Here is a 27,790-nt window from a genome sequence, read left to right on the forward strand (position 1 = left end):
AAACAGTAGAAGTAGTAAATAATTATTTATATTTAGGTCAAATAATTGACATGTCTGGTAGTATGAGATGAAGACATAAATAGACGTATGAAATTAGGATGGAGTACATTTGAACGAATTAATGTTGTTTTAAAATCAAAAATGCAGTCTCTGACTGAAGAAAAAGATCTTCGATCAATGGGATTTGCCAGTGATGACGTATGGATGTGAAACTTGGACACTGAACGCCATTATCTACAGCCACTCACCATCCACTGCTGGATGAAGGTCTCTCCAATACGCTTTCACTCGTCTTGCGCAACTCTCATCCATCTCATCCCACACATTTTCCTCATTTCGTCTACCCATCTTCCCTGCGGTCTTCCTTTTACCCTTTTACATTCTCTCGGGTACCATTCTAGCGCTTCTTTTGTCCACCTTTCATCCATTCTTCTAGCCACGTGGCCCGCCCATTGTCATTTCAATGTCTTTACTCTATCCACTATATCCACTACACTTGTAATACTTAAAATATGAAATATTATAATAAAATTGTATAACAAGTTTGATGAGCAAAAGTGCTTTTGTAGTTTTTAGTGAAGCTCCTGTTAGTGTGATAATTATGTAGATAATCATGTAGACTGCATTCACATTCACTTACAGAAATGTGAGAGGTCTGTCAAATGAAACGGTTTTCTTGAAATGCTTTTTGAGAATTTATTCAATGAATCATTTCTCTTTCATTTAGTTGCGGTTTTATTGACATGTTTATAATTTTTCCTTTTCGAGTTATCGAGTTTACAGGTCAATGTTTTTTTGTCCAGTATCTTTAGTATTAAGAGGGCTGGACACCAGCGCCTTGTCCATACAAACGTATTCCTCAATTATGGCACTAGAGAAATTATTTTTTAATATGCTATTGATATCCACCATAGGCATGTTTCTGTGGTTTTATTTTTTTGATTAGTTATTTTTTATAGGAGCTAGGAGCCGCCAAACATCTATAAAATCACCTCTTTTTTACACCCACGAAAATAGTCCAGTGTGCTTATTTAACGGTTGATTTTTAAAAAAATACGAGCACACAAACATAGAAAATATCATTCTCATAGCGATGATGAAGTTTTTTTAAAAATTGGTCCAGTTTCGGAGGAGAAAACTGGACCAAAAACTACGAACTACGAAAACTCGATTTTGTCAATTTAAAATAGGTATTATCTGGTCAAAGGGCAACTGTCGCATTCACTCAATATATATATATATATATATATATATATATATATATATATATATATATATATATATATATATATATATATATATATATATATATATATATATATATATATATATATATATATATATATATATATATATATTGTCGCATTCACTCAATATATACATATATCGAATAAAGGGACGGCAACAAAACTAAGGTTTTGGGTATCCAGCCCTCTTAAGCGCGCTTTTTAAATTTTAATGCTATTTAAATGTCCCTCTCCCTTCTTTGAATTTATCAATGCGACAACAAATGGCGCAATTTAAAAAAAATATTATTAAAACTGTTGAAAATAGGTGCCAGAACGCTGTGCAATTGATATGAGATAAGAAAGGATATATGTATACCATTTATTAACAATGGAACTAAGTACTCTTAATGGAATTTGTATTTTATAATGAATCCATATCATTGCGTACTCGGAAGAAAATTTTCCAGTTAGTATGAAAACAGTCAGTGTTAAAAATGGAAAACAATTGTTGAAGAGATGTGTTGCAATTTAATTGTTTTTGAAATCATTTATAATATAATCAATAATTCTAATAGGCAAAATAAAAATAAAACAAAGCTAGAAAGGGAGTGTTTCATTTATTGTAACATTCGCTTTCTAATTACATATATCAAGAAGTTCCTTGGATATAATATTTTCATACTCATAATTTCTGCATTGAAAAATATGCCTAGGATAATTTGAACTGAAAATGTATATACATTTTTTATATGTACATATGTACATAAATCAAGTAATAATAGTGTGAAACATAATATTCCAAAAACATCAATTACAATTACATCTCATTTCTGTCACAGTAAGAATAATTATCATAACAAAAAAATCGAATATATGTTTGAGTTTTTAATATGTAGGTATATTTTAAAAAATTTTCTCACAATATCACAAATATTGAAATAAATCTAAATATATAATACTGGTGGTTGTACCCGGCTTCCGGGATCCGGAACTAAAAATGAAATCGGGATCCGGAACTGAAACAGGAATCGAGAACCGGAAATGAAAAACGAATCCAGATGCGGAACTGAAAGACGAATCCGGATCCGGAACTCATAAAGGATTCGAAATCGAAAATGATATCAATATCGTCGGCATAGAACTTTGATTTCTTCGATGACTTCACGGATTCTACCACCCAAAACTTACAAAGTATCTATCGAAATTACATATATATATTACATACACTTTAATATACCAATCATGGAAATAAAATACTCATCACTATAATAAATCATTATTCTAATTACATCATAATGTATACAAATAAATTTCACAATTTTCATTCAATCAGTACATAAAAAATTATGCAAAATAAGCTCACATTAATAATCTTCAATTTTGTCGTGAAAGCAAAAATATTCATTATCACATTTCATTACTTATAAATTAAAAATATATATTTTATTACACATACATATGTATGCGCACATACATAAATATAAATATGCACTTTCACAAAATAATACATAGTCATCTACATATATATATATATGTACATATGTATATGGTCCACTCTCTGAACATACAATTTTCAAATTGTAGCGAAACTTGACAATGTTCAAGACACTTTAACAGATAAATTAAAAAATAAATAAATTTTCGAACATTCTATAACTCCAATCTTTTGATGTGTGATTTATAACAGAAAAAATATATTTGCTTTAAGTAAAAAAATAGAACGAACTGTTATTCAATCAACAAAATGCTACTTTAATAAGATTTATCTTATCAGCCAATGATTTTTCTTCGATTGGGTGACAAGAATGATATTTCTAATTTATAAACAGCAGGCATATTACCAAAATAATTGGCAATTTATTTCCCGCGTTTTAGTAAAATTTAACATGGCATGTTTGAAATAAGATTTGCATTAATTTACATTATACAATACATACATAAATATTAATATATAATATATAAGGAATTTAAAAATACTAATAAAATATTCAGTCAACGTCATAAAACCGCAATATGGCACGTCCCTTTATTTCAGATTGGCAAAGTTTCTGAACGACGTCTTGCGCTTCTTCAGCCGGAAAGACAGAGTGTGGGGGAGCGGCGATCTGAAACATAACACCAATATTTTAATAAATGATACAAAGACTTATGTTTATTTACTATGAAAATCTACAGTTGTCGGTTTTCAAACACCAAATTTGGTATACTATCTTATGATATGTACTTTCACTTAGATTATTATTATTAATATGGTTACTTATTCATCGATTTTTTCCTTTTATTCTACCATCTACGCATTAAATTCATATATTTTATTTAAATTGCAATTTATATTATCTAATATATAATTTCGAAAGAGGCTTTGTATGTAACTATGTATGTAAGGTTTGGTTGCAAGGATCGAAAAAAAATTATATTTTCTATGACGACAATATCGATATCGTTGAATATTATTTTATTCGCTTCAAATAAATTTAATAAAATAACAAATGAATGTTTACTACTAGATTAGCCATGTTTAAGCTGTTTATATAACAAACACTGAGCCAAGCCGGGTAAAACCACCAGCATATTATATTTTTATTACAATTCTTTCCCAAAACTGACCCATTGAAAATACAACAAAACTAGTAATTTGACAGGTATTTAAACATCGATCGTTTTATATATTCTTATTGTATATAACAATTGTCGTTTCAGATTGGCTTTTGTTTAAATATTCATTTTTTTGGATCCAAATAAATTTACTGAAAAAACAAATGAATGTCAACTATCAGATCAGCCATGTTTAAGCGGCTTAAAATATTAAAAAATACCGAGCAAAGCCTAGTCATACATAAATTATTGATCAATCTAATATGTTATTGACAACATATTTAATCACAACATACATACATACATAACATGAAATAAGGTAGATTATGTTATTAAAAGTAATAGATATTAATCTCGACACTTATCATTGCAAGGTCTACTCCACAGATTAAATCTACAAATTGATAACGGTGTAAAACTAATGCACTAACAAAAAATCAATCAATCAAAAATATAATAAAACACGCAAAACGCTATTTTATTTAGATTAATGTAGTAGTGTGTCGTACCCAAATGCCGAGCTAAGAAACACCGACTCGCAATCACATGTGCATACATATGTACATATTATTCAAAGCGTATAAATGTTCAACTAACTTCACCAGAGTTCACCAATTTGACCAGTTCTTTGAGCTGATCGATCGTTCCACTGGGTATTTCGCGTAATTTCATGCCCATGTCTTCGGCCCTCGGTCCAAACCTCGGAATCAATCTTTCGGCGACGTCTTCCGGCAGGAGCACGACCCCACCCTGAAATCAAAGCTCGTTAATTTCTCACCAACGCATATGCATATGGTGGGATGTGAAGACAAACGAGGATAAAAACCTTGGCCAAGCAGCGCAGAGAGCGTCTCAAGCTGCGCGAGGTGGCTCCAAAGTCAAGGACGATGTCGACGGGTCCTTTGCACGAGTCCTGGGTCCGCTCGATCAATTGGTTCTCGTACAGGTCTTCTGACCATTGAACTACGTTCAGGCTAAAAATAGAATTGGACGCTCATTAGTCAGATGCCAAAATAATTTCAACTTGACAGTCCATACGAAATACATATTTGAGAATTTGCCAAAAGTCCAAAGTTGAAGTAACGTCGCAAAGATTTACAGATAAAATCTGGCTCATACAAACACTCGATATAAGGTGCAATATATTATTGTTATATTATATATCTATATATGATTATTGTATAGTTATACTTGTCGAGGAGAGCTGAATGGAAGAAATGGAAACGTGTGTGATTTTGGTATGAGCCGCTGCAATATGAGTTTTTGTAAAAAAAATGGTTATTTTAAAATTACGAGCAGTTTTAAAAATTCAATTTCAGTGACATAGTTCAGTTCAGTAATAAATATTCTTTAACAGTGCTGAAATTCCGATGCTTGTTATTGTAATCTGTATTTTTCAATATGATAAGATATTGGTCCATTCACATATGTAAGTTTTCGCGTTACTCTAATTCTTAAAAAAAAAAGACTAGAGATTATTCATATTGACTATTTATTCCCGGCCAAAAAAGGTTAAGCGAATTATTGGTACTTTTTTGTACGGAAAAATTATATTTAGTTTTAGTAAATATATGTATAAGATGTCTTTAATAATATTTTCTTTCCGGAAAAGCACCAATTATTCACTAGGGCCTTTTTATTTGAGAATAGTCAAAATAAGACATTTATAATAGTATTATATTATTAATGTGCAATTTTTGTATTCAATAATATAATTTTCACTTATTTTGGTTCTTTTTCCAACAAAATTAAAATTGAAAAAAGAAAATAAAAGATTTTAAGATAATTTTCTGTAAACAATACAATAATAAAAAAGAGCCTTGTAATAAAAAAAAAACGATGTTTTTAGATATGAAACGGTGAAATTAATCTTGATTGAGATATATTGAATACATACGGCGATTTCACAAGCGTTAAAAACACTAAGATTGAAGTTCAACTAACAAACTTGACCTCAACTAGGGTTTCTATTAGATATGAAAACTCCAGAATCCGAAATTTGAAATGGTACATTTTATTTTAAAACCCTTTATCATGGTATTTTGCGAAATAAGTGATACCAAATCAATTCAATTATTCCTTTTTTCTAAGGAGAGTTTATTTCCTAAAATTCACGGGAAAAACCTCTAATTTTTCCGACCTCGCATCTTTAGTTAACGCACGTTCTCTTTTCATCGAACATGCTCTCTTTTTTTTTGTAAAACATCCCAGTTTTATTTTCAAAACATCTTTTATGAAATGTTAGCGTAACGTTGCAATTAATCAAAATTCTGCGCAAAAAACATGAACAATTCCATAAAAAGCCAATCAAAAATACAAACAATGACCCACCAGTTCTATGTAGGTACATACATACATGTATATTATAAACAAAAGGATTTCCATAAAGATAATTATGTATTTCTTTATACGCCGCTAAAATCAATAAAAAATCGGGGGGGGGGGGGAGGGATTCTATTCTAATGATTAGATAGTAAGCCTAATTGAACGCACACATTTAAACGCAGCATTATGAAATATAATAAAAATGGCGTCGCATTATATATGGGGGAGGGGGGGGGGAGTAATTGGATTATTACGCACATTGCGACCGCCCAAAAGACAATTTTTGATATAAAAATCGCGAATACGGAATATTTGGCACTCGAGTTCTCGTTAGTATGATGGACTTTTCGACTGCCAGATGTTCCGTTATAGAGATTTTAGTGACTTTTGGGCGAATCACCGAACCGTGTGGGGGACTACTTTTGAATAGACACATTTCTTTCAAAATAGTTATATATCATAAATGATTGTTAAAAAAATCGGTGGTAGTTCTGTAGTGTTTCCATTCCTACATTGCAGAAGTGGCGATAACAAGTTAAAGGCTGCTTCTACATATGTATATGTACTTCAATGACTATTCCAAAAGTAGTTTTCCCACACTTATCAGTAGACACCGGACCCAGAAGGTGCCGCGTATTGTTCAAAGGTTGTAAATGCATTGTTTAAGGTTTGCCGAACCTTTTTTACAAATGATTTACAACAATGTAGCAATGGATAGCACTGTGACTATCCGGTGTCTACTTATCAGTCTACATCGCATTGCTAAAATGACGGTCGCGCATCACGCAACATTTCGAACGGAGCGTAAAATACTCACTTGGCTGAGTCGTGCGCCAAAGCCAGCCCTTCGTCCTTCAGACAAGCCACAGTTATTTGGACGGAATTACCATAGGGGAGATTTTTGAAGAGGTTTGCGGCAATGCGCAAGGTCCACAGGGCCAGACCTCCAGTGCCGACGATCAGGATCTTACAATCGGTTCTGTGATCCGGACCCTGGAGGACATTCTTGATGCATTCGTGTGCGGAATACACGGCGTTCATCGCCAGCAAAGCACCGGTGGGTAGCATGGCGGCCACGCTCAACTTCAAAGAGTCTGGAATCGGAACCAAGTACTTCAATTCTGGCACTACAATGTAATCGGCGTATCCATGGGGCACACCCTCGTACGGAAACAATACTATTCTTTGACCGACGGATATTCCGCAGTTGGAGTGCTCGTCGATCTCGTCTCCGAGCGTGTCCACAATTCCGGCCACCTCGTATCCAGGGAACAGGGCTCCATCTCTCATCCCTGCGTGGGTTGGAACTGCGTGCGTGGCCGTGCCCATTTCGGCCAGTTCAGACAAGCTGTTCAGGGAAGATATTGAAGATGTGCTGCAAACGGACATGGATCTTCCTCGGCTGGCTCTGTAGCAGGCTCCAGCGCAGACCACCCGGATCCTGGCTCCCACAGACGGCACTTCCGGAACAGGGACATCGAAGGTGAAGACGCTATCCTTGATCAGAGGTCCCGGAGACTCGATGGACACTTGCCGGCACAGCTTGCTCATCATAGGCTTCTGAAACAGTCGAAAGAGCACATTGAAACGGAACCAAAGCGGCAAAGACTTACAAGTTTGGAATTTTTCAGCCTACTTGAGGCATTGTGATGCGTGTGCATCAGAGGCTGGTGGGTGTCGTAATGATGATCCGGAGACCGTGGATCGGATCACGTGCACCGGTGACGAGCTCTGACCAGAGATTGTAAAACTGGCAACGAAGTGTGGGTGTCCCTCCCAAAAGACGATTGCCAATTATGATGTAAGATTTTCGGTCCACACAAGTGTGGGGTATTGTGTTTTGGGTACTTCACGTGGACGACTCGTGGAAAAGCTCGCCACTGTATAAAGGTCGAATAGAGGAGAGGCGGGTGAAATGGTGCAGAAAAGCCCGACGTACGCAGTGAATATCCTATGGATTTCTCCTTGTCCTAGCTTGCGTCCTCCATATTTTCTTGGGTCAAAATTCCAAGTACTCACTATGATATATGTTTGAAGACACTATGAAAGACAAATATATTGATTTTATTTCTGATTTTTTTTTCCGTTCAATAAACACTTTCGATTCCTTTTTTATTCAAATAAACTGGTTGGAGATTGGACAATGAACTTGTAATAATTTAAAATTTTCTCAAAACAAACTTCGATTCCGAACAAGCGCTGGTTTTTCTTGTAATTTTCTTTTGTTATTACATATAAACAGCTTTCATTTGTCTCTATTTTAAATTTTTGCTTAATATATTTATGTATTTTACAGGGGCGGCTCGTGATTTTAAAAACAGGTGGGGCACGAGGAGGATAAAGCCCCTCCCCTCCCCTACATATTTATTTTTTTCAAAAAAAAAATGAACGTGATATATTTTCAGTAACATTTTATGCAAGGAAGATATCGACTGTGATTAATAAAAAATATTTAATGATGAAAATGAAGACTTGATTATGATTGGATATAAAACAAATCTTGCAAAATATGTTTGAAATGTATGTACTTTGGAATGAAAGACCTGTACGTATTATATATTTTGAGGACTCAAGCAAAGACAGATACGAAGACAAATAACTGATTATATTTTGTTGTGAACTTGACTATCTTATTTAACAAGCTGCTGGTCAATGAGAAACTACTACGGCAGAAAATTTTGTTGACTTATCAGCTGATAAATATTTTCATCCGTGCCTACATTTATTACTTCATGTCTTCTAATTTTATCTGTAGTTCACATGGGCAAGGAAACTGTTTATTTCCGCGATGCCAAATATACATATGTGTGTAAATAAAATATTCAATAGCACATGGTCGTAAATTATTAGCTTTGAAGACAATCCTTAGAACCGGACACAATAACTTATGTTATCAAAAGAATCTAATTTCATTTATGTATGTACATATTTGTCTCACTTGGCGAATATGTTGATTCTGGTGTTGAATGAACAAATCGTTCTCAAAGGCACTTTAAAGCAGTGTATTTTTTTTAAACGGACTGACGTACTTTATGTATATATGCATGTACATATACTTCAAGGACGTTTCAAAGTTGTATTATATAAACCTGGAAGACTAAACATCGCTCAGTAAAGGAGGCATACAAAATTTTATAACAATTACTTTGTAATGGCATTTTTTTTATGAAAACTGGTCAGAAATGTGCAAATCGATATTTTCTTGGAGTTGCACTAATGTCAAAATCATTTATTTTTAATTTTTACTTCAAGGTTTGTTTACGCTTTTGACATGAGTCGTCCAGCTAAGCAACGGCGTGGGAGTGCATAGAGGGATTTAATTTAGTAATTTAAGCACCTAAATGAGTTTTAACAAAGTCAAAACCTACATATTTCAATCGTTTTTTTATTAATAATGTGTTAACAAAAATTAGCTACTGTGCCGTATCTCGTTTTTGTGTATCAAACAATGTGATCTAACACGATTTTTCAAAATGGAAAACTTCTTCAAATTCATATCGTCTGTCTCTTCGTGTAGTTCTTATGATGATTTTTCGTAAAACGAGAATAGATCGTAGTTTAACATATCTATGTAGCTACATAGCTTCATCATCATCATCATTCACAGCCATTCTTCCATTCATCCATTGCTGGATGAAGACCTCTCCAACACACCTCCATTCGTCTCTATTATGAGCAACTTTCATCCACCTCATCCCATTCATTTTTCTGAATTCTTCTACCCATCTCCCCTTTTGCCATCCTTGCAACCTTTTACATTCCCTCGGGTACCATTCGAGCACTTCTATCGTCCGTTCTACTACATGGCTACATATGACGGGCTGAAAACCAGACTGGTATAAGTGATATGTTTAAAACAAGCTGGTTTAAGTGCTAAAATAATAACATTTCATATATGCTATTATTTTAGCACTTAAACCAGATTTTTTTTTTATATTTCACTTTCAATCTTTTTACTCTTACCATTATATCAACCCCCTTTGTCATTTATATTATATATCTTCTCGATATTTATTTTTAAAAACAGAATTATTACATTAGCCAGCAGCATGGCTTGGTGGTTGCGTTAATGCTAAGCACTGATAGGTCACCGGGTTCGATTCCGTAAGCTGACCTCGATTGAAAATAATTTATTCTGAGTATAATCAGTAGTGCTGCTGGTCAGACTTAGATATTTGAGACTCTCTTAGATATTAGATATTTGAGAAAGTCAATCGTTCCATATCAATTTATTGCCAATTTATCTGATTTCATTGTTGAAACGGTTCCTCCATCAAATTGGCCAAAACCATCCAACCCACTATGTCACCACTATTTGAATATGATTTCAAAAATTTATAATCTGTGAATTTATACATATGTATATATGTACAAGTTTAATATAATATATGTCACCCAGGGGCAAAACCCGTAATTGACATCATGGAAATTAAAATAAATATATGTTACCAAAAAAGTTTTTAAAAAATAATAACAAATGCCAAGAATATGTGTAGCTTTCTATACTGATTTGCACTGGAGCTTTGGTCGAACCGATCTATGTAGGATGACACTTATGAAAAATGTATGTACATACATGCTATCGTATTCACCCCTCACTCGACTCGCAATGGCCAATTACATTTCGTTTCAGTTTCGCAATTCATTTTGGACAAGAAATAGAACATTGTTCGTGCATATAGCGGTCATTAGAATTTGACTTTTATTTTTTGTTTTGAGTGCGTGTTTCATATTTTGAAATATTTACATTAATATAAAATACGCAAGTTGTTGATTTTATTAATTTATTTATGGAATACGTATATATTTTATATTAATGGAAATTTATATTTTTTAGACGATAAAAGTAATTGTCAACGTCATGTTATGGACAGCAAAGCATACAGTAACATTATTTAAGACCTTGCATTGAATTATATTATAATAATATTATATAGTTAAATAAGAAATAATGAAAAAAAAAATAAAGAAACTATTTTATGTCTTTTCAATGTTACAACACATTCCAAGAATGTGATAGCATGCTCGGTTCTCGTAAGTCTCATGCTACATCGGATTGAAATATTTTTTTTGTATTGTTGCATAGCCCGTTGTTGTTACGGAAATCAGATGACACCGCTGAATGTAAAAGCTTTATGTATGTATGTATATTTTCAATAAGCGTAAACAACATTGTATGAAATTGCGGAACACGACAACGTCACTGAAGGTTAATTTTCAACGATGAGACAGTAATAGACGTGATTATTTTTCAAGATGTGACGATGACGATGACGTGCAGCATACCACGAAATGCGCTCGGTGGCAAAGTGACAAGGAATCGCCAATGCAAATGCACGCGAAATTCATTCAGGTGCAAAATTTACAAAGCTCGAGGGTTGCATTGTTGTAATGGGAAAACAATAGCCCGCTTATACGTACATAAAACATTATATACACGGATGTATAAATCGATTTGCACGCTCTTGTCACAAACAGTGGGTATTTTGGGCTCGCAATTAGCATTCTGAACACACACATATGCAGTTTAGAACGCGATTTTGAATTTGGGACGCCTTGAGATGAATCGTAAATAAGCGTAAGTTATTGCAACCTAGAATAAAACGATTCTTAATTTAGAAGCACGTTGTCCTTCCCCCATGCAGTAAATACATATGAATAATATTTAGGGTTGTCAGATTGCATGCAAGTCAAACCGGGACACCCCCCCCCCCCACTATAAAAAAATCAGATCTTTGCCTTTTCTATAGATATATTTTCAATCGAAGTGATAATATTTAGAATATCTATAATTTATTTTTTGTCACATCTATTTTTAATATACATATGTAAATGAAAAGTGCTACAATTACAACGAAGAAACCAAAGATAGACTTCACTGAGAGGATTTGTGAAAAAATCTAATAAGGTTTTTGGTGCTTTTTCTTCAGTTGAAAAAAAGCTTTTATAGCTTAATAGCCTTAGAGTGCGTTCTATTGCAGGTAATAGTGAGACCCACCTAGTTTTTGAATGTGAGAGTAGATTTTTATTATTATTCAATATTAGCTGTTATGGGGACGAGTAGGAGATGGTGTAAAAATGTTATAGTCACAGATTTTATCAGATTGTTATATTCTTTAAATAGCAGTAAGTATACACGAGATTAATGTACAAGTTTGTATTACAAGTTACTAGTCTCAAAGTGGTCTTAAATATATTTAACATGAGTATATATTCAATAAGGATAACAATTTCGACCAATCACAGTTTGGTAAAACAACTGGTGATTAACAGTGCCATTCATGCGTAAGGTAGTTTTAGTATTTGACATATGTATCCCTTGAGTGTATCAAGAAATGGTTTCGTGGATACACACAATTGGTCACGCAGATTAAAAGAGATTTTGAGGGAAACACAATTCGTGAGAAAAATGTAGCAAAGCCATAAAATCAATTAAAAACAATATTTTAAGATTTAGTGTTTGCATATGTATACCTTGAGTGTATCAAGAAATGGTTGGGTAGATACACACAATTCGTGAGAAAAATGCAGCTAAAGCAATAAAGATTTTGAAAGTCTCATAAATAAAATTAAAGGAAAATATCAATTAAGCGTGCGCTCAAACAATCAAGATCAAACAACAAACGAGAATAAAGAGTAATATAAGTACATATGAACATAGATTGTAAGATATTCACTACATAACATAGCAAAATCACTTAGTCTTTCTGTTCTGACAGTGTCTATTCCGCGTCTGCGTGTGATAAATCATTCTGAGTGTGAGAAAATTATCGATTCAAGTTAAATTGATTGATGTCCGATACATATTTTTTACACATACACATAGTTCTCCAGAAAGTATAAGACAGAAAAATAGTTCATTGTTGAATATTGCTGCAGTGTTGTACCGGACTGTCTGGTCCAGACATCGACTTATTGTTTATAGTTTATGTTAATTCTGAGTTAAAAACTTCTGCAGGAATTTAAAAAGTAGTAAACCGGGACATTTGGGCGTCCCGAGAGGTTTTTTCGGGACACCGGGATACGAGGCTTAAAACTGGTGACAATCCCGATTAATCGGGACGCCTGACAACCCTAATAATATTGTAATTATGGCCGAAAATCATAAGCGTCAAAAAACACCAGTGGAATATATGTACATGTATGTATGTATGACACGTTATCGTTTTTGTTCAATTCGTAAAGGGACGGGTGATTAATGGACTCGTTCAGTGCTTTGATACCAGTTTGACACGATGCTAGTAGCTTGAACGTTACTCGCAGCCTGGCAACAGGTGATCTAACCGTTTTTCAACGCTGACATCCAGCCCAAGTAAGTTGCACCACGCTCAACTTTGCCAATTTTAACTGTCTACAAGTAACGTTCCAAAACGACCGCGGAGAGCGGACCGTCGAAGTATGTATATGAGCGAAAACACACGGAAGAACTGCACGTCGTGTGCATGGTGTATGGCTCCCCGCTGTGGGTGGTCTCATACATTTCTTCAAATATGGGATACACCATTATCGATCACTGTCAAGAAAGGATAAATACAAGGATACGATTTTACCGAAAACACTCCAGAGGGTCATTTTGGGGGGCGGGGCGTTCTGGGCGTTCTATAAATATGTACAAGGCGCGGACCTTTTTTTAGGATGTTTAAAAGGGGTCTACCTCACGGGACCGAAAGTGAAAAGGTTGAAAAAGCAAATATCGGCAGGCAAAGATCTTGAAAGATCAAAAAAAGGGTGCATGGTAAACGGTACTATGTATATACATATAATATATATATCAGTGGGATGCGGTGTAATTATCTCTCTTTTTGTCATACAGCCTTGTTTAATGTGTGCGCGCAGGATACGGGAGGAAAAGCCTGTTCCTCTTGTTCCTGTTGTATCCTGTTCGTGCAAATGAAGTGAGGATGTACGACGGGGAGATAGAGAGTTTTACCGCACGCCACTGATATATTTACTAACCGCTTTTCATATGTATGCATGATAAACGAATATTTTCGACTTTTTCACGGTCACCCGTTTAAAAGTATCTAAAAAAAGACCACGTGCCACGTGCATCGCTGTGTGTTTTCGCCCCATAGTAGAAGTTGTGGAGCAGTATCTTGATGTATCTTTATTTTCCTGCTGAACCTTGCGAAGAAAATGATTACACGCACACAATTCATCGCGCCTTTAAATCCATTTGCGGGCCCAGATTTTTCTGTTCGCTGAACGGGAGAGAGTTTGATAAATTTCTGGTTATTTATCAACATGTTCGCGACAGCTCCTACATATATGTACCTTGCAGTACAAGATCCGTCATTTTAAAATTGTTCTACTGACGATTGCGTGTCGACTACGTTTACACTTTCGTCCAAGCTACTCGCATCGTGTCAACTCGGTATAGACATGTTTGTTTCTGAATGCGCCGAAACGAACTCTCGTTTGGTCGCGGCGTCACGCAGCATACTAACTTCGGGCGAAATGACACAGCGGTGCATGTGGCACGTGGGTTTTTTTTTTAGATAGTTTTAAACATTTAGAAAAAATATAACGTTCATGGCACACATGCATGATATGCGTCGTCTCAAAACGACACTTTCGACCGATTTCGTTGAAATTGTATGGTAGTATTTATCCCTGCTTGACAGTGATCTATACCAAAACGATATCCCATATTTGGGATACACCGTCATCGATCACTGTCAAGCAAGGATACAATTTTACCGAAAATGGTCCAAAGGGTCGTTTTGGTATAGATCACTGTGCAAAAAAAAAAAACTCATGTGCCACATGCACCGCTGTGTGATTTCGCCCTTAAATATACACTCGACCCAAGTGTGCCAGTCAAAAAGGGTCAGTTTGAAATGAAAAGGGGTAAATTTAGAATACAAAAACCTGTATCTTTTAACCCATTTGAACCCAGAGCTCGCGTGAAAACACATGTCCCATGTGCCCAGGACTATTTTTTCGTTTATTTTCCAAAATCTTTGAGTTATTTCATGGGAAATATTTTTTATAGGATAGGGATGGATAATTAATTGATTTTTCAACATTTTTAATTTTTTTCAAGGTGGTGTCGTGAACGACCTTTGGGGCTAATGAAACATGTTTTTTAAAATAAAACAAAAATCACAATGGAGTCACATAATCAGTTATAATACTTTCTCACTGGTTATTTGTAATTTTATTGTTAAGAAATTTATAAAATTAATTTTAAAAATAACAAACACGCATCTCTTCGATAAAATGATATTTTCAAATCGCATAACATAACACACGTAGGTACATATATTGTGACATATACACATCGTCAACAAAAAAAAGGGTGCACCCTTTTAAAAGAAGAAATGTCATAAACGAGATTTTGGGTTCAAAAGTCGTAAAAACAAAATACAAGAAGACAAAATAATTAATTATTATGATACGGTACAAAACATTTGTCATGCAATGGAATTTCACAGTTATCACAAGCGGAAAACGTTTTATTTTTACAGTGTCCACAATTTCTCCTTTTCTGTTTGACCAATATCAAATGTCTTCCAACTTCCTTTTGATTTTGATTAACTTTGCCGGGTCTGAATGGGACCAATTGTTTTCGTTTTTGACCATAACACTTGCACAACGTCTCTGTTACCTGTCTGATAAATCCTAATTTATCAAATTTACAACCAAAACTTTTGCTTAGAATCCAAGCGTTATTCACAGCTACATCGATGTTCCAAAACAGAATAGGCATGTACCATTTTTTCCCTCTAATACTTATGTTATAGTTAGAAATATGGTTATCCATTTGATCAACCCCACCCATATATTTATTATACATATTTATACAAATGGTTGATTGATTTCCACCCTACTTTTTTCTTTAACCGAATATCAGTTTCCAGGGGTGGTAATATGTATGTATGTGGAATCCGGAAGTTGAGACTCGTCCCAATTATCAATTTCTTCCCGTATCTCTGCAGTAGTAAAATTGCATTCTCTGGAAAAAAATATGTGTCATTATCCCAAGGAGTCATATACGACTCCGTCGACTTTTGATTTTTTTTTTCAGGAATATGAGATATATAAACGCAATTTCTCTTATGCATATTATACAATAAGTCCTACTGTATTAGAAACATAAAGATAAATAAAAAATATGTAAAAATAAAAAACTTACGTATGTTTTCTCTTCGACATATCTGCAAGTCGAAAAGCGCTCGATGTTATTCCCTCAAAACTCCAAAAGGAACTGATTTAATTTCGTGTGACTTTCTTAAAATTCATCACCAACATCTAACCAAGCGTAACGAAAGGTTTTACGGCCGGCCTGAGTGATCCCTTTATTTTACGACGCAAAATTGTAAAATGCCGTGAATGACCGCGCTGGCATACATCGAGTAAGTTCATAACTGACCGCGTGGGTTCAAATGGGTTAAACAAGAGCAAACCGACAAAAATTATCAAACTTAGTAAAGATTGATTGGTTTCAGCTCCGGTAAAAAATTTTTGATTTTTATGAAAAATTTAGAAGATTTATTGTTGTTCAGCGTTATTAGAGCTGTATAATGAAGTTGTTTCGAGGATAGTAAATGAAGTGAACATTCCCCCCTTCAGCACTCAAGATTATGCTACTGTTGTATTTAAAGAAAATCTGAACCTTCGCGTATGTTGTGTAATGTTATTGGTTTGGCATGAGTATATCTAACATTCTACAATGGAATTATTTACTAAACTGTTTTTATCTCACAAAGGCGTATTATTATTACGATTTGCAATGGTAACATATTTTTTTTCATCTATAAATGTATTGAATACATAAACATGTTTACAAATCCACAGTAAAGCATTATCAATACAGTAACAATACAATAAAATATATCTTGTTGAGGTGAAAACACTACACAATATGAACTAGTAAATACCTTTTGTAACAATATATGCAGAATCGATCTCAAACAGTGGACAGGTGCAATCTGCGACTATACACGCAACAGATGAGTGTTCTGTTCCCAGAAGTACTGGCGCGTGGTTTTACACGTGCTTGGCACGAGACTGACTTGTGTCTCTAGCGTGGCTACGATGAAAACTATTTTTTTTTTCTTGGGAAAATCCACTATCGAGTAGTTTTCCGTTTGGCACAGACTTGGATGAAAAAAAAACTAACAAAAACAACGTTGTTTTGGTCTACTAAGAATGAGCACTCGACACTCACGTGAGAGTCAATGACACTCGGTGGTAAACAAAACGGTTCGGTGACTATTCCGCAAAAAGCGATCTCGCGCAAGTCACTTAAATCTGGAACATCTGGAACCCAAAAATTACTTCGAAATATACAAGCGAAATATTGTACCAACGATAACTAGAGTGCTAGATGTTTTTTAGTGACTTGTGCGAGATCGCTTTTTGCTGAATAATCCGTTTACCAAACAAAACGGTGGTATGCATTCGCGAGGATACAAAAACAAACATCTGAATACCTGAGCCCGATCAATACGACTAAGAACGAGCTGCAGCGCAATATGTATAAATGACTTTTCACGGTTGTTTTGGTCAGATAAAATTTTCTGACTAATAAATAGGAAACGCCGTTAGAAAGTCATAACTAGTGGCCGGATCCACAACGCGCCGTTTATTGTTCAAATGTTATAAATGCTATTGTTCCATTGTTGTAAAAGGTTCGCCCAACCTTTTTTGTGTACTCTAGATTTGTAAATAGAGCCAAACCGCCCCGATTCCTGGAAAAAGCACGGTCTCTATCCGTAGACTAGTCATAACTAGTCACCGGACCCAGAAGGTGCCGCATATTGTTCAAAGGTTGTAAATGCATTGTTAAAGGTTTGCCGAACCTCTAGTCATAACCAAAGATCGGCGTTGGGACGATGCTTTTTGCACAAAAAAATGGTTCAGTATTTTCAATTACTATTGGCAACCATGCTTAGTAATCTAATGGAGCGGTCTATTATTATTTGACAAGCAACCAGCCAAAGCCGAAGACTAGTCATAACAAAGTTTTTCGACCAAAAGGAATCCAGATTTATGGTTTGTAACAAAATCAACTCTTCTCAATTCACTAGCTGATTGCGGCTCGCATATTTTGTAAGTGTGTTGTGTCAAATTAGCACTATAAACTTGAGTTATATCCAGTCCATTAAATAGAACGAATATTATGGTTAACCCTTTGAATGCTGAACAACGCCGATCGGCGTTTTGCCAGAAGTCCATGGGCCTGAAAAACACCGATGGGTGTTGTATTTTGAGCATGTAAACAAACAAGAATACTACCCGCTAAGCCTTTCCAGGTAGCATTGAGCATGGGTCGTGTAATCCGTGTCAATGTTTATAAAGACTTATTTTGTTTATTTTTTATTATTGCAAGATATATTAGAAAGTCTAAATACACCTTTACAAAATTCGAAATCCTCGGCGGCAGTCTTTTAGTTTAGATTTAGGATTACCTACAATTTTTATACCTGCTTTCTATTGGATTTATAAATAATTCTAGTTGGAAATGTTGGCGAAATTTTCAGCGTTGCGGGCTTTCAACAGAAAAGACGTCAGCACTCTAAGCCCGGGCCACACTGGGCAACTTTGTCGGCCGACTTGTTGCGCGACCAGAAAAAATGTATGGAAATGTGAGCGACAAACAAGTTGACGGGTGTGGCATGTCCCATCTACCTGCTTGCATTGGTCTGGTCGTCCTCAACCAAGTCGCTCGCAAGTCGCACGGTGCGGCCCGGCCCTAAGGGTTAATGATGGGTTGGTTTTTAGACTATAGCATTTTTTTATAATAAGGAACAAAAAATAAAGGAAAACGAAAGTCAAAAACTACATATGTAAGTTTTACTTTCGGAAAAAAAAATGTTTCGTTTATTTAACGACACAAAACAATAGAATTATATGGGCACAGTAGGGGGTAATTGAAGCGAGACATAGAATTAAACAGCGGGGGATGATTAAGGCAATCTACTTTAGGGCGTTATGGCTAAAGGGCGGCTACTCATCGATGCATTGGTAACAATAATGAGAATTTTATAGGATACACTGTGAAAAAGATAGATTTATAGGCGTTTAAACAATTAACATCTGACAAGACGAGTGGGTGGCGGAAAGTCAAAGATATAAGCCTACAAGCTACCAAACGTCAACATCAAAATTTATAAATCCCGCGCTTATAGATAAATAAATCACAATACGACTAAATATAATATTACACTATCTACTAGATAAAAATCGTTTAAGTGTAGTACATTCGATTGCCAATAAATCAATATTTGTCAAATGTTATTGAGCAATTATTAATTAATTGGAAGATACTCATGTGTAATAGAAAAGATACGCATTCCTAATCAAAAATCAAAGTTTGATCAACAGACAGCAAATATAAAAATTTGTTCTATTGCTAGGTAACAGTCGCACGTTCAATAACAATAATAACAAAGCACATTTTCAGTTATCTAAAATAAAAAGATGTTTTTCATATCTGACTAACAGTAAACTCAGCATAGTAACTCAGCTGTGACCCACATAGCGTTTCAAAAATAATGATCGATAAAAATAATACATATACATTTTAGATTAGTACAGCGCAATATGGAGAAACTTTCATGTTTAATATTATTATATTTTTTATTTCTTATTGCTGTACAATTTTCATACTTATAATACAGTAAACACTCGATCATTCCAATGCGGATTGTCTATGTATGCGTGAATTCAGTTTTTTTTGTTTTATTCAAAGCATGTTGACATCGAGCGAATAACCAATTCTTAATTTAAACCAAGGTTGAGGATTTATTTCTCCAATGAAAAAACGTTATTGTACTGATGTTGGGCACATACATATATGGAGTAATTCAATTATATGTACATTCAGAAATTCCGGTGTAAGCGAGTCTTTATAAGACAAAGACAAAGCAATTGCACGGATTACACGACCCATATTCAATGCTAGCTGGAAAGGTTTCGCGGGTAGTATTCTTGTTTAATTGGTACATGCTCAATATACAGCGCCTATCGGCGCTTTTCAGGCCCATGGAATTGATCAGCATTCAAAGGGTTAAGAAAACTTCGAGAACTGGTATAAATGGAGAAAAAAGTATTGATTTAATTAATGATAACCAAAGATCGGTGTTCGATCGATGGTTTTCGCACAAAAAATGATTCACTTTGGTCAACCATGTGTCAATTGCTCTTGTAAACCATGCTTTTTTGCTCTCTTGCTTTGAACACTGATGAAGCGGTCTATTGTTATTTGAAAAGCAACCAGCCAATGCCGAAGACTAATCATACCAATCACTTTTATTGAAATTTATTAGATTGTATAGTAGGAAATAAATAGACTGGAGTGTATTTGGGCGAAGCAATGCCAAAAATCTTTCTTTTTGCCTGTAGAAAAAGATCGATCGATGTGTTTTGCCATTGATAAGGTATGGATATGAAACTTGGGCATTGCTTTGTCTACCTTTATAAAGAACGCAAAAATGTTACAAATAAGGATGGGACGCTGTATGCTCGGCGTAACGAAGATATATATGTATGTGCATAGGAAACGGGATACGTGGGTGAGAAGTATGACATACATAAGCAGTGGATATAGTGGATAGAGAGAATATATTGAAAAGTCAATGGGCGGGTAATGTAGCTAGAAGAATTGAAGAAAGGTAGACAAGGGAAGTGCTGGAATGGCACCCGAGAGAATGCAAAAGGTTAAAAGGAAGACCGCAGGGAAGATGGGTGGACGAAATTAGAAAAATGTTTGAGGTGAGATGGATGAGAATTGCGCCAAACCGAGACGAATGGAAGAGTGTTGAAGAGGCCTTGGATGGCCAATGCCTGTAAATGATGTTGATATAAGTTATATTGTATAACTAAATATAGGCGTTCGATGGATGCTTTTCTACTAATAATAGATCGCTCCATTAGTGTTCAAAGCAAGACAGAAGTAATTGACAATAGTGAACTATTTATTGTGCGAAAAGCATCTTTGGATATAGCAGTATAATAGCTTTTAGGAAAATTTGCATTCAAGAAGGAATATCGTAGAAGAAACATTACAGATTTCTATAAAAAATAATACATATTGAGGTCAATTTATATCTATACAGCGAATTTTCGCAGACGCACGACGTGGAAATATCGATAGTACATTTTCTATAAGCCCATTCACAAATAACTTGTTTGAATGCACCTATAGAAAATGCTCTAGTGTCCACCATTCCCATCACAAACACAGAAAATCGAAAGCTTACTGGATATATGTATGTATGTATTTCATAAATAACCAATAGTTTTCCAATAAAAATATAAAACACTAGCTGAAATGCGGCAATAACGCATTTCCAATTTCCGTTTCTCGATGTGTTTGTACAAACAAGTAAATGTTTCAGTTTCAAATTAATACTTAATAATCAAATTGAATTATTAAGTATTAATTTGAATTTGTAGGAAAAACGCAGACGGCGAACACATTTGAAATTATTCAATTGTTTGTTTATTTTACACTAACAACGCAGATGGTGACGCGAACAAATTTGAAATTATAGCGTTGCAATGCCACTCGTTCCTGTTTTCCTATTTCCATTCCCGTTTTGGGGCGATTTCTTTTACAGAAACCATCGCGGGCATACACACAATAGCTTATGTGAGTTTGATGGCAATCGGTTGAATGGTATAGGAACGCATACGTGACAGATAGACAGACAGACAAACATTGATTTTTATATATACATATGTATATATAGATTTACTTTAATTACTTTAATGTGAAATTTTCATTAATTAAAATTTTTAAATTATGTGGCAAAAATGATTATTTTCTAAGCATTATTTTAAACATTAACACTTGTACATACATATAATTAAAAACACGACTGCTAGGTTTTAAGTTAAGTACATAGTTAGTTTGCTAATTTAAAAATAGCATGTGTGTATTTATAATTGATGCAGTAAATAGACATTGTGAAGCATGGAATGTAATTGAAAATAAGTGTCGGCTACGGAGAGTAAATATAGATATTGTATATATTCGTATGCTTTCGATATTATTAAAAATATTAATAGTATTATATTACTAGTGTTGTACCCGTTGAAATATCATCGCATGGCTTATGGCATATTAAGCTATTAATTAAAAATTAAAAGAAATGTGTCGGTCCTGCGTTCGATCCGCATGCGGTCGTATTTTTTTCCAATACCTTTTAAATATATTTAAGTCAATATTTATATTTAATTGTTTAGTAACTGTGTAAGATAGTGTTACAATAACTAAAAAAAAAACTAGCATAATTTTTATAATCGGTATATAATTCGTAATTGGATTATCATAATCGGTAATTGGATTATTAGTCACATTGCGATCACCCAAAAGACAATTTTTGCCATAAAAATCGCGAATAAGGAATATTTTGCACTTGAGCTCTCGTTAGTACAATAGTTATCGTTAGTATGATGGACTTTTCAGCTTTCATATGTTCCCTTATACAGATTTTAGTGACTTTTGGGCGAGCGCTTTGTGACCAATAATCACCGAACCGTTGTGTCCGACGAAATATCATCGCATGGGTGTTTGCATATTTAGTTATTCAATTAAAAGAAATGGGTCAGACCTGTGTTCGTTCCGCACGCGATCGAATCTTTTTCAAATACATATAATTGTTTAATATTAAAAAAAAATGGTAAAAACTAGCTACCTACCTACATATAAACAATATAAAACACCAATAGAAAAATGAATTAATTAAATAAATTTTCAATAGATGGCGCTAAATGATCGGACTAATTTGCCTAGAGGAAACATTGGTAGCAAACAGTTTATATAGAAGTTTTTTGTTAATCCGTTATCTTCGTATTATATTCATACGTTTTGTTGGCAATGTTTAACTGTGTCGTACGTACATACATGGGTCGAATTGAAACGAATATTATAGTACGGGGAGCGTTATCTTACAGAAATTTAACTGAAAATATATTAAACATATGCAAAATTGTTGGTCGATAAGCTTCTGCCTATCACCGAGAGGCGCTGGGTTCGATCCCATGAGCTGACCTCGATTGAAAAGAATATTTCTGAGTATATCTGTAGTGCTGCTGGTCAGACCTGGATATTTGTGACTCCAGGTCGATCGTTTCCTATCAGAGTTTGCCAATTTCTCTGATTTCATTGTTGAAACGGTTCCCGATTAAAATTGGCTAAAAACCTTCCTACCTACTATGTCACCACTATTTGAGTATGATTAATGTACAATAAAATGTATGTACAATTCATAGATGTCGCGTTAATTTTCGAGTTTTCAGTGTCTCGTAATTCAGCGACTTATTTATTTATTTATTTATATAACTTGTGTAATAAAAATGCTGCATTGTTTGTAATTGGCCAGGAAGGCGCATTGGGGTTTACCTGTTAGGCCTTCCTAGTATATATCTATGTAAAAATAAAATAAATAAAATGTGTAGTCAAAAAATAATAATTATATAAAATCACAAATTTGTTTATTGGTCATTATTTTTGTATGAATGCATGTACATATGTATGTAATTTCGATATCAATATTTTTCGTTTTGATTAAAATGTCTTATTAAGTGAGCGTTAGTTTAAAATTTATAAATATTTTTAATGAGAGATTCATAACTCAATTTAAATTTGAAAATGTAATGCGCCAATGTGATCTATTTATTTAAATTGGCACACATACAGAATAAAATATAAAAAAGAAAGCAGTATAGTGAGACAAAAAAATAATAAATACAAATAAAAATATAATTTTCCATGTACAGTGAGCACGTGGTAATGAATCATTACTAATGATTATTGATTCACCAAATTCCAAGGGAAAAATGCTAAAATTTTAGCATATTTTCATTTCAATACATGTATAGATTAATAATAATTATAAAGATCTACGCATTAATTACGTTGAAACATAATATATCGAATATATTCAATTTTAAATAACTGTATTCAAATTGCAAAGTATGTACCTCTGCCTTGTTATACCGGTTTTTCGTTTCAAATCGACCTTTTTTCATTCAAAATTGACCCTTTTTCATTTCGAATTGACAATTTGAAATAAAAAACGGGTCAATTTTGAATGAAAAAGGGACAATTTGATGTGAAAAGGGGACAATTTTAAATGAAAAAGGGTCAATTTTAAATGAAAAAGGGACAATTTTAAATGAAAAAGGGTCAATTTTAAATGAAAAAGGGTCAATTTTAAGTGAAAAAGGGTCAATTTTAAATGAAAAAGGGTCAATTTGGAATGAATACACGTCTATGCGTTTGGAATCTTTACACGTATATGATTGTATGTATTATACACATGTAGATATAGTATGTTGAAAGAATAATTGTAATCAATATGTATGTGTACAAAAAAAAAAAGGAATTCTGCTAAGCATATACAAAGAACATTGATTAAATATTTATACCCTGTGTTTTTGTTTTGATTGTGAAGATTTACAGCGCATTAGCTGTTTTTTTTTTATTTTTACAAAAACGAAAAATAATAAACGAGTTCCTTACCGCTTTGGCAGTGTCGTTGAAAGCTTCAGTATTCGGAGCAGTAATGATTTTCAGGATTTCAATTATGTATGTACATATATTCAATCAGCATACGAGTGTATAACCAGCTGCCGTGGGCGTCCAAACGCGACTGACGAACTCGTTTGACAGCAAATGGTTTTGACAGGCGAATAATAATTGTCCAGTATTGACATATACTCATATGTATGTAAGTGGATAGATAAAATTCAGGTAATCAATGGAGAAACTGTGTAAGACAGTGTTACAATAATATATATGGTGATTATTGGTCACAAAGCGCTCGTCCAAAAGTCACTAAAATCTCTATAACGGAACATCTGGCAGCCGAAAAGTCCATCATACTAACGATAACTATCATACTAACGTGAACTCGAGTGCAAAATATTCCGTATTCGCGATTTTCATGGCAAAAATTGTCTTTTGGGCACTGGTGATGTGATTAATAATCCAATTACCTTACGCTCGTACGTTTTTTGGCAGTGTTTTAGCTGTGACGTACATATGTATGTCGAATCGAAACGATTATTATTATAGTATGGCGAGCGTTATCTTACACAGATACACAGACAGAAAGAATAGCGATATTACATATGTATGTATATGATATGAAGTTTTGTTTGGTCAAAAATTATTAATAATAATTTATTAAACCAGCAGCTTTAAAAAATAACTGGATTTATTATGTTGACTAATATATGCACTGTTTTTATCTCAAGATGGCATATTTTATTTCACAATTCCCAGTGGAAAAAGTGTTGTTTTTTTCTTCTCTGGAAAAATGTTGTCAATTTAGTACATAATGCTTTTACAATTATTGTTCACTAGTAAAATTAATATATTTATATGTTCAGTGTGAATTGTTAGTGTATAAACTAACTAGTCAATGTATGTATATGCTACAGTCAAAGTGTATTTTCAGTTGTAATATATTTCAACTGGCGTTTTAGGTGATTCATATTCGAATACAATTCAACTAGTAAATAATATCTCTACAAGTGCAAATACACTTTCAACAATGTGCGCCAGTTATAATATAACAGTTGAGTTTAAACAGCTCAGATTGCTTTTATGAAGGGTTTAGAATTCAATATTCGATGTTACGAATAAAGGTAATGAGTACTTTATTACGATAGCTCTAAGAATATGTTCAAAACAAAGATGTGACTTTTTAACTCAATTTATTAGTCGAATGAAGTTTTCACGAAAATCTTAACGGGATTTGAATTCAAGCAAAATTGAAACTACAAGACTTTAAAAATAGATACACCCATACCTGTAAAAATTAACTTTAAGAATAAAACAAACTACTAGATTCTTTCTAAACTAATGTCGCACTTTTCCTAAAAGCAATGCTCGATGTTTAAGTTGGTGAGCCTACAGAAAGTCAATTAAGTATGAATATAAAAATGTATTTTTAGCTAAATCATATCTACATTCTATTCAAGTTGCACACGCTACGAAATATTCTTCTTTGACTATTTAATTATGTATGTATATGATCACAATAAGTTATAAAAAAAGCTGTATAAAGAGAGGTACAGACGGTATGGGTGTATTTAAATTAACTTGCTAAAATTTATATACCAGAAAATAACGAAAACCGGAACTGAACTGATATATTTTTTTTTGCCGAACTTCAATCTAAACCAAAACGAATAAAATAACGGTTCCGGTCCATTGATAAAAGTTCTAACAATACATATTAAATGTCAATTCAAATTACTACGTTCAAAGTAAAAATTTCCTGTCTTTAATGTGAAGAAAAACTGTTGTCAACATGGTTGTTGGTAAGCATTTTGCAATCAGTTTCAAAAGTAGGCTTGTATTAAATATACGAAATTGAAATAAATTAAAAACATAATTATGTCACAATTCAAACATGCATAGTACTTTATTTGTGCCCTGATATTATTCACAACAAGAAATAGAGATCATTTTCCTTTGTAAGTGGTGTAACTGTAATTGCTAACGAGAACTGGAATATGATAATGTTGACCGGCTTCACATTCGAATATTATCTGCAACAAACCAAACGTAATATTTAAAATTAGCATTCAGAAATACAACTTTACAGTGTTTATATGAAGTGCCGCTTATCGAAAAATTGAGTTATCTATTTTAACGTTTGACTTATTATTTTATGTTTTTTTTTTTGGTATAACCAAACTGTTCATAATAAGTATATGAAATTAGTACATACGTCGACAGTTGGAAATATCGTATGTTGCTGTTTGGATCTGAAGTAGTCGCCGATTTGAAATATAAATTTATAAGTCCCTTTTGTAAATCTGTCCTCCGTTATGAATGAGGCACACCGACCGTCGGATCCTGTGATGCCTTTATTGATGAATTGCCATTCTTTGGTGTCGCTCAACCTGTACAGGGACACGTTGACTCCGTATCCAGCTTCACCATTTGCCGTGTCGAGGACATGGGTCGATATCATCTTTGATATTCTAATTTTTTCTGAAAATTGTCAATCAAATCACATTAATATTAATCTAAATACGAAGTTAAACGAAAACATTAATAGATACGGTTTCAATCTTGAATTACATATTCAATATTGAAACTTGATTTATGTACTCATAGGAAAATGAGCACATAAATTTAACATTGTTGTAGAGGAAAACATTTTTAATTTAATTTACATACAATTGAAATTTCTATAAAATGAAAAAATATATATATTATGTGTAATAATCGCGTGAATGAATATTTTATAAATAATAAATAGATTTATAACAAAATTCTTTACCAACCGGTTTGACGTCACAACGTGGTACGGCAACAACCTATTCAAGACTAAATGTTGTTTGTCACATGTTAGGAATTTCATTTTGAAAAGTAGTTTCATATCGCTCGCACTTCGGTATAATTTGCTTGTAAAAAAGAGATGAATAATCATTTATCAGTCGCAAGCAGTTTGTTTGTTGTTCATATCAACATAGATATCTCCGAGTTTATAAATCAATTATGAAAGTGTAGTGACATCTATATAATAACATTAAAAGTAATTAAACATCTGTTAACATAGACGTCTACATATGCTTATTAATGATAAAAAATTGGGTAAATGTTTGTATTTATTTTCATAGATGGCAGTAAAATATATGTTAAGAAATGGCAGAAATTTTATTAA

The 27,790-nt window shown here is 33.7% G+C and overlaps 2 protein-coding genes across 4 annotated transcripts; both read right to left on the reverse strand.

Moving 5' to 3' along the window:
• Nucleotides 1-1,829: 1,829 nt before the first annotated feature.
• On the reverse strand, nt 1,830-24,759 carry Drat (Death resistor Adh domain containing target). Of its 2 annotated transcripts, none has more exons than XM_077446042.1 (5): nt 24,628-24,759; nt 6,967-7,709; nt 4,651-4,798; nt 4,422-4,574; nt 1,830-3,334 (listed from the first exon to the last, which is right to left on the reverse strand). In XM_077446042.1, exons 2-5 carry the CDS (start codon nt 7,701-7,703, stop codon nt 3,218-3,220), a joined length of 1,155 nt encoding a protein of 384 aa, XP_077302168.1. In that variant the 5' UTR covers nt 7,704-7,709; nt 24,628-24,759; the 3' UTR covers nt 1,830-3,217. The 2 variants fall into 2 exon arrangements, with proteins under 2 accessions (XP_077302168.1, XP_077302167.1); XM_077446041.1 differs by lacking the exon at nt 24,628-24,759 and adding an exon at nt 7,786-8,189.
• LOC143922716 (5-hydroxyisourate hydrolase) lies at nt 24,628-27,497 on the reverse strand. 2 transcript variants are annotated; one of them, XM_077446047.1, is made up of 3 exons: nt 27,411-27,455; nt 26,849-27,114; nt 24,628-26,666 (listed from the first exon to the last, which is right to left on the reverse strand). In XM_077446047.1, the coding sequence occupies exons 2-3, from the start codon at nt 27,092-27,094 to the stop codon at nt 26,580-26,582; spliced, it is 333 nt and encodes a 110-aa protein (XP_077302173.1). In that variant the 5' UTR covers nt 27,095-27,114; nt 27,411-27,455; the 3' UTR covers nt 24,628-26,579. The 2 variants fall into 2 exon arrangements, with proteins under 2 accessions (XP_077302173.1, XP_077302174.1); XM_077446048.1 differs by having other exon boundaries at nt 25,811-26,666; nt 27,407-27,497.
• Nucleotides 27,498-27,790: the final 293 nt, after the last annotated feature.

The sequence above is a fragment of the Arctopsyche grandis genome, chromosome 2 (genome assembly GCF_051622035.1).
Source record: "Arctopsyche grandis isolate Sample6627 chromosome 2, ASM5162203v2, whole genome shotgun sequence".
NCBI classification, from domain to species: Eukaryota; Metazoa; Arthropoda; class Insecta; order Trichoptera; family Hydropsychidae; genus Arctopsyche; species Arctopsyche grandis.